At 61.1% G+C, this 8,357-nt stretch overlaps 1 protein-coding gene across 1 annotated transcript; it reads right to left on the bottom strand.

Moving 5' to 3' along the window:
* Positions 1-427: 427 nt before the first annotated feature.
* On the bottom strand, positions 428-6,732 carry ANKRD39 (ankyrin repeat domain 39). Its single transcript, XM_045003002.1, has 4 exons — positions 6,477-6,732; positions 6,147-6,253; positions 2,740-2,943; positions 428-2,286 (listed from the first exon to the last, which is right to left on the bottom strand). The coding sequence occupies exons 1-4, from the start codon at positions 6,568-6,570 to the stop codon at positions 2,143-2,145; spliced, it is 549 nt and encodes a 182-aa protein (XP_044858937.1). The 5' UTR covers positions 6,571-6,732; the 3' UTR covers positions 428-2,142.
* Positions 6,733-8,357: the final 1,625 nt, after the last annotated feature.

Consider the following 8,357-nt stretch of genomic DNA (forward strand, 5'->3'; position numbering starts at 1 on the left):
GCGGCCAGCAGCGGGACACGGGCAGCGCCGGCCCGGGCCAACCGGCCCCAGCGCGCAGGGCCCTGCCATGGGGTGCCCCGACCGGGCAACCCTCCCCAGCGAGCCTCACGAACAGCCCCGGGCCCTTCTAGCGTCAGAGCCAGCAGCCACCGGCCCCCTCCCCAGCGGGGACACTGAGGCACAGAGCTGGGGCAAAGGCCTGGCCGGGGCAGGACTAGAACCCAGCTCCCCTGCCGGGCTAGTCTGACAGGTAACCCCCGGCCACGCTGCCCCTCGGCCTCAGCCCCAGGGAGACGGGCCTGGGGACCAGCCGACGTGCCCAGCCCTGGCCCGCCTCCCCCACCCCCGTGCCAGGCGCTGCACAGGCACAGAACAGAGACGGTCCCTGCCCCACACCACTGCCCTCTCCGGGTAGGGGAGTCAGGGCGAGTTTGTACAAAAACGGGACGGTGCAGTTTGTGAGGGATTTATTATGAATTTATGCCCTGGCAGCATGTCCCCCGCCCCCCAGAAACAGGGCACCGCCCAAGGACACTATACACTGCAGGGAGTGGGGAGCTCAGCAGGGGGCTAGCCAGTCAGTGCGGGCCCTAGTGTGTCCCTAGGGGGGCGCTGTGCTGCAGGGAGCAGGGCAGGTGCTCAGCAGGGGGCACTCTCCTCTGTAGGTCAGTGCTGGCACTAGGGGGTGCTGTGCTATGGGGAGCAGAGCAGGTGCTCAGCAGGGGGTGCTCTCCCCCATAGGTCAGTGCTGGCCCCGCTGCCTGTGATGCTGCTGGCCATCGCTGAGGCCCAGCAGCCATGTTCCAGCCCCTGCGCCTCCCCATGCAGCTTCCACTGATCCCAGCTTGGGGGGGCTCTGCTGGACTCTCCCTGGGAGAGAGGGCAGGGCAGCCCCCCCTCCCCCAAATCTCTGCAGGCCTATGTTGGGGGGGGTCCCTTTAGCATGGAGGGGGGCATAGAAGAAGCCACCCCATCCCCCACCAGATCACTGTGCAATAGATGGGAAGGGGTCTGGGCTCCCCTCCAATCCAGCTGTGGGTGAGTGGGGAGGGTATATATGCAGGATCCCACCCCCACCCTGCTTCCTGCCAGAAACAGGCCCACAGGGCTTGGGGGAGGGGGGGGGGAGAAGGCTGGGCAGAACAGCAAGTGGATAGAGAAGGGGGCAACATAGGGCTGGGGTGGGCACTAATCCCACTTCCCCAGCAGAGGGCAGACACGCCCTGCCAGACCCCAGAGACCAGCCCCTAGCAGCCAGGACCACCAGCCCACGGACAGGGCACAGGACTAGGCAGGGAAGAGTTAATGGTGCTGACGCCTGACATCCTGTCACCAGATCCTTGGGGGCTCCGGTTCCCCAGCTCAGTGCCAAGGACTGAAATAGGCCTGAGACAGGGGACATCCTATCCCACCCCCCCTCCCCTTCTTCCCCCAGCTCAGGGTTACAGAGAGGAGCCCCCGGCAGCCCTCACCAGGCTAGAAATCCCAGAAGGGGGCACCGCTCTGCCCTCTGCTCTGGGCACAGAGCAGGCCACTGGTCTTCACCCTAGCCAGACTCCTCCTTCCAGGGGTTGGGAGCCTGCAGCCCCTGCCGGATGAGGTCCGTGGTGCCGAGCACACGGGACCAGCCCACACCGATAGCACGTAGCTAGTGCCTCTGCCGTCCCAGTGGAGCAAAATAGCCCTGGGCAATGCCCACAACCAACATGGCTGCCTCAGCTTCCCGCCAGATGTGTGGCCCTGGGCAGTGGTGCCTGGCCCATGCAGAGGGCTGGACACAGACCCCTCCCTGCCCCCCAGAGTCCCACCCCACCACCAGCCACTGCAGCTGCCCAGGAACCCCGGTGTCCTGCAGTGTCGCTGGAGTCCCCTTGATCTCAGACCCTGGGCAGGCTCCCCCCGGCCAGTGACACCGGAACAGGGTTTATAGTGGCTCCTTCCTTTTCCCTGCCCAAATCTGCCCGTTCCCCTCTCCCGCTGCTGCAGCAGGCTCCCCAGAGCAGCTACCCAGTGGGGCGCACACCCAGATCACCCCAGGGCTGCATGCTCAGAGCTCAGGGTGCTGCAATCCCGCCACAGGCCAAGAGGGGGAGACAACGCCCAGCGCACTCTTGTGCAGGGTGACCCCCCCCCGCGCTGCCCTCAGGTCTCCAGTAGGTCCCGCAAGGTGCTGCTGCCGGGGACCAGGTCACATGCTCTCCTGGCTCTCCTGTCCCGGACGCCCTTCAGTACCGGGCTGTGCTGCAGCAAGAGCTCACAGAGCTCACGGTGGCCTCCCTCGGCGGCCTGCGAAAGGAGAGCAGGAGTGAGGGCAGTGGGCACGCTCCCGTGGGGCGGAGGGCAGGGTACGGCACAGACCCTAGGGGAGTATTCGCTAGACCAGGATGCCCAGGGAGGAAGGAGGCGTCTCCTGTCAGCAAAGGGGAGAGAACCAGGGCCCAGTGGGGTGCAGGACAGGGCACTGACTCTGCAGCCCCCTCGCCCACAGCCTCCAATCGAACCACCTCGGCACTGGGGCCCAGGGAACAGAAACTGCAGCCCGCTGCTCCGCAAACAGGAGCTAGAGCCGAACTTTCCCAGCTGCAGGCATGGGGTGGCGTTGTCTGCTCCAGCCAGCAGAGGGCGAGCGACACCTGCTGGGGCAGGTCTGCCTGCAGGGGGCAGCGGTGTGCACTGAGATCCGCACCAGCAACAGGGAAGGACAAGGGGACAGTGGGAGGAGGGGCCCCAGCCCCGCACCTTATGCAAACTTGTCATGCCGTCGTCATCTGCAATGCCGGGGTCAGCTCCGTGGGCCAGCAGCAGCCTGGCCACGTCCACGTGGCCACAGAAGCTGGCTCGGTGCAGGGCGGTGGCTCCGCCGTGGGTCTGGGCGTTGCAACGGGCCCCACTCTGCAGCAGGAACTGGCAGACGGCGCCATGCCCGTTGCGGCTGGCGTAGTGCTTTGAAACACAGGGAAGAGGGTGCCTCAGGAGCCACCTCTGCACACAGGTCCTTCTGCCCCCCACACCTCAAAGCCCACTGCACACCGGCCCAAGGACACTGAATGCAGCTGGCTCTGGGGAGGGACACAGCCCAGCTCACAAAACAAGTTTCCAGGGGATCTAGCTGTTTAAGAACCTCCATTTAATCTCCCATCCAAGCCATGGCATTTTAGCACCATGCAGGGCATTGGCACACAGCACTGCGGCCTTGGGTAGGTAACACTCGCCCGCTCTCCCCCAGGGGAACAGCATCCTCTAGGGAATCCGACCAGCCCTCCACCACGAGAACTCCCAGCCAAGCTCTCAGTCAGCTCGTTAAATCCCAGGCCTTGTCTACACACAGACGTCACACCGGGGAGAGCAGATTTAGCTCAATGGGTGCAAGCCGTGGCCTACGTGGGCCCAGCCCCGGGGGTTCTGCTTGGACCTGCGCTCAGGCAGGTGGACACGGATTTAAGAGCATCCGCACACAGACACGTGCCAGGTCAGCTGCCTGGAGTCAATCCCCTCTCCAGCTGAGCTGGCATAGGTGGGTGAGGGCTGGGCAATGAGATCACAAGGTTGGATCCCGTCCCACTCTCCCCTTTGAACCCAGCCAGCTGGCACCAGGGGCACCTGCTGCCTGGAACCCTCCTCCCCCAAATGCCCGGTGACCTCATGCCCCTTCCCTTGCAGTTGGGTGAGTCTGAGTGACAGGGCGGTTATGGGGCCGGAGCTTTCCATGTGAGTCCAGCCCTGGCCTCACTGGTGCTCACCCCGTACCCCTTCCCACCATGGTCTCACCCTGCCCCAGGCCAACACATTGACCCTGGGGCCGCTCCGCTGAGGCTGCGGGCTCGGGGTTGGTCAGGACCCTCCAGAGAGCAGCTCCTACCATGGAGGCATAGATTCATAGACTCTAGGACTGGAAGGGACCTCAAGAGGTCATCAAGTCCAGTCCCCTGCCCTCATGGCAGGACCAAATACTGTCTAGACCATCCCTGATACACATTTATCTAACTACTCTTAAATATCTCCAGAGATGGAGATTCCACAACCTCCACAACTGGCAGTTTATTCCAGTGTTTAACCACCCTGACAGTTAGGAACTTTTTCCTAATGTCCAACCTAAACCTCCCTTGCTGCAGTTTAAGCCCATTGCTTCTTGTTCTATCCTTAGAGGCTAAGATGAACAAGTTTTCTCCCTCCTCCTTATGACACCCTTTTAAATACTTGAAAACTGCTATCACGTCCCCTCTCAGTCTTCTCTTTTCCAAACTAAACAAACCCAATTCTTTCAGCCTTCCTTCATAGGTCATGCTCTCTGGACCTTTAATCATTCTTGTTGCTCTTCTCTGGACCCTCTCCAGCTTCTCCACATCTTTCTTGAAATGCGGTGCCCAGAACTGGACACAATACTCCAGCTGAGGCCTAACCAGCGCAGAGTAGAGCGGGAAGAATGACTTCTCGTGTCTTGCTCACAACAGACCTGTTAATGCATCCCAGAATCACGTTTGCTTTTTTTGCAACAGCATCACACTGTTGACTCATATTTAGCTTGTGGTCCACTATAACCCCTCGATCCCTTTCTGCCGTACTCCTTCCTAGACAGTCTCTTCCCATTCTGTATGTGTGAAACTGATTGTTCCTTCCTTAGTGGAGCACTTTGCATTTGTCTTTGTTAAACTCCATCCTGTTTACCTCAGACCATTTCTCCAATTTGTCCTGAATTTTGACCCTATCCTCCAAAGCAGTTGCAATCCCTCCCAGTTTGGTATCATCTGCAAACTTAATAAGCGTACTTTCTATGCCAATATCTAAGTCATTGATGAAGATATTGAACAGAGCCAGTCCCAAAACAGACCCCTGCAGAACCTCACCTGTTATTACTTTCTAGCAGGATTGGGAACCATTAATAACTACTCTCTGAGTACAGTTATCCAGCCAGTTATGCACCCACCTTATAGTACAACTTATATGGGGCTATTTGCCTAGTTTATCGATAAGAATATCATGCGAGACCGTATCAAATGCCTTACTAAAGTCTAGGTATACCACATCCACCGCTTCTCCCTTATCCACAAGACTCATTATCCTATCAAAGAAAGCTATCAGATTGGTTTGACACGATTTGTTCTTTACAAATCCATGCTGGCTATTCCCTATCACCTTCCAAGTGTTTGCAGATGATTTCCTTAATTACTTGCTCCATTATCTTCCCTGGCATGGAAGTTAAACTAACTGGTCTGTAGTTTCCTGGGTTGTTTATTTCCCTTTTTATAGATGGGCACTATATTTGCCCTTTTCCAGTCTTCTGGAATCTCTCCTGTCTCCCATGATTTTCCAAAGATAATAGCTAGAGGCTCAGATACTTCCTCTGTTCACTCCTTGAGTATTCTAGGATGCATTTCATCAGGCCCTCGTGACTTGCAGGCATCCAACTTTTCTAAGAGATTTTTAACTTGTTCTTTTTTTATTTTCTCTTCTAAACCTACCCCCTTCCCATTAGCATTCACTATGTTAGGCATTCCTTCAGACTTCTCGGTGAAGACCGAAACAAAGAAGTCATTGAACATCTCTGCCATTTCCAAGTTTCCTGTTACTGTTTCTCCCTCCTCACTGAGCAGTGGGCCTACCCTGTCTTTGGTCTTCCTCTTGCTTCTAATGTATTGATAAAAAGTCTTCTTGTTTCCCTTTACTCCCTTAGCTAGTTCGAGCTCATTTTGTGCCTTTAAAAGCAGCAAAGAGTCCTGTGGCACTTTATAGATTAACAGACGTATCGGAGCATGAGCTTTCGTGGGTGAATACCCACTTCGTCAGATGCATGTGCCTTTGCCTTTCTAATCTTGCCCCTGCATTCCTGTGCTGTTTGCCTATATTCATCCTTTGTAAGTTGTCCTAGTTTCCATTTTTTATATGACTCCTTTTTATTTTTTAGATCATGCAAGATCTCGTGGTTAAGCCAAGGAGGTCTTTTGCCACATTTTCTATCTTTCCTACCGTCTGCCCACGGGGAGCTGAGACCCAAAACACTCGGGTCACTGTCACCCTCCAGCAGGTGCCCCAGGGAGTCCCCAGCCCAAGGCACAGCTCCCCCCCGGGGGGGGGGGCAGGGCGGGGACTCAGCTGTGCCCCCTAGAGGCCGGCCGAGGCACGACCTGTCCCCAGGCCCCAGCACTCACCAGGGCAGTGTAGCCGGCCAGGTCGGGCTGGCTGGGATCCACTCGCTTCTCCACCAGCAGCTTCCGGACCCGCCCCAGGTCCCCGTCCAGGGCAGCCGACCAGACCCCTAGAGAGAGGCGAGAGCTGAGGCCCGGCGTGGGGGAGGCGGGCAGCTTCGCCCAGCCCCCGCCAGCCGCTTGGAGCCGCTACCCCCCCCGTGGCCCCCCAGCCGGGCTCCATCACCCCCCCCCCCGGGGGCAGCGCCCCCTGCTCGCTCCAGGGCCCCCAGGGACAAGCGCCCGGGGGCGGAACAGCCCCGCTGCCGGGGGGCGGAGGCCCGGTCCCGGTACCTCTCTCGAAGTCCATCTCCGCCGCGGTCTGGTGCACGCCGGGCACGGCCGGCCCGTGGGCGCAGCAGGAGCCGGGGGGGCCCGAGGAGGCCATGCGGGCCCGATCCCCGGGGGGGGGGGCAGTCTCAGCCCCGCGCCGGCCAATGGCGCCCTGGGCTCGCCCCCTTCTCAGTCCCCCGGTTCCGGTTCCGGCTGGCGCGGACCGACCCGCGGTTGACCGGCCCCAGGCTCCCGCTGGGCGCCGAGATCCCGCCGGTTCCCCGGGCGCGCTGGCAGCGCGGAGCCGCCAGGGGGCGCCCGAAGCGCAGGGTCCGGAGGGGCGCAGCCAGGCCGGGCTCCTCCCACGTGCGCCCCGGGGGCGCAGGGGACCGGCTCCCCCTCGGCCGGGCCTGGGTGTCCTGGTCTCTGTGCCCGGGTGGCAGCCAGCGGTGCCAGGCCCCGGGCGCCTTCGCCCAGGCTGAGCCCGGCCGGACGCGCTGCACCGAGGGGCGTTCAGGCCTCGCCCGCGGCTGGGCAGCTCCGCGCCGGGCACAGGGGCGTGATCTGGGCAGGGCAGCGCCCGCAGGATGTGGGCACAGGGCAGTGCAGGGAAGGGTGACGTCCAGAGACGTGTCCCAAGGTGCAAAGAGCCATCCTGGTGCCAGGCTGGGAGTCTGAGACCTCCAGCCCCGCCGCGGCTACCAGCCCCAGGGTTCCTGCTGGGATGGGGGGTCGTGCCCCGCACATCCTGTCCCCGCGGCCACTCTCCCAGCAGAGCGGCCATGGGGACATGCGGGACAATCCCGAGCCCGTAGCCGTGGGCACTGAGCACCTGGCAGCTTTCTGGGTCAGCGACCTCCGAAAGGGCCTGGTGCTGGAAGAGCCTGGCAGGTGGCAGCCGATCTCCCCGCTGGCTGTGAGGGGCACCCAAGAAACATGGTAACTCAGTAACCCAGGCAGGGGCTTTGATCGGGCTGGAACCTCCCACTCCCACCTTCACTCCAGACGCTCAGGCCCCAGCAGGTCTCGATGGGGACAGAGGAGAGCTCCCCCCCATACCACAAGGACTGCTAGGAGCCCCTCTCACTAGCCCCCCACCGCAAAGCACCAGGCTTCCACACTGCTTGGGGCAGAGCGAGCCTCGGGGCATGGGGACAAGCAGGCAAAAAGTTATACAAGCCCCAAAGCTCCAGGGGGAGCAGGGGAGGCCCCTCTAATTTACAGGCCCACCTTCCTCTGCTCCCCTGCCCTGCAGACCCATGGCACAAGCTCCACACCCAGCCCCTTTCTTTTGAGAGGTCACTCTGCAGTTCCCAGCCCCCCCCCCGCCCCGGAGCAGGCCATGCCCATACACCTGATCCGTCCTGGTGGCTGCATTACAGCCTGTCCTTAGCCTCCCTCCAGAGCAGGATCCCAGCCCTGCCTGCTGCCCACAGCTTCCAGCCCTCCTGCCAGCAGCACTCCCAGCTCTGGCACAGACGTGCTAGAGAGCCATGCCAACTCCCCACCAGCCAGCTCCAGCCCCACAGCCCTGCCCATCAGTGTAAATTACCAGGGAGAGAGTTGGGATGGCGCACCTGGGCAGGGCCTCCCAGAGGATTCAGGAGGCCTAGGGTCTTCGGCAGCGGGTCCCGAGGTGGAAGGACCCCCCGCCGCTGAATTGCCGCTGAAAACCCGGAGTGGAAGAAGCTCCAGGGGCCTGGACCCTGCGAGAGTTTTCCGGGGCTCCGAGAGCGAGTGAATGACCCCACTCCAGGGGCCCCAAAAAACTCTCGTGGGGGCTCCTGCAGGGCCCGGGGCCTGGGGCAAATTGCCCCACTTGTCCCCCCCCGGGCGGCCCTGCACCTGGGAGCTGGGCCAAGCCTTCCCCAACTCACCGAGTGCACGCCTCCACCAGATGTG

This window comes from Mauremys mutica, chromosome 2 (assembly GCF_020497125.1).
Source record: "Mauremys mutica isolate MM-2020 ecotype Southern chromosome 2, ASM2049712v1, whole genome shotgun sequence".
In the NCBI taxonomy this organism is placed as follows: Eukaryota; Metazoa; Chordata; order Testudines; family Geoemydidae; genus Mauremys; species Mauremys mutica.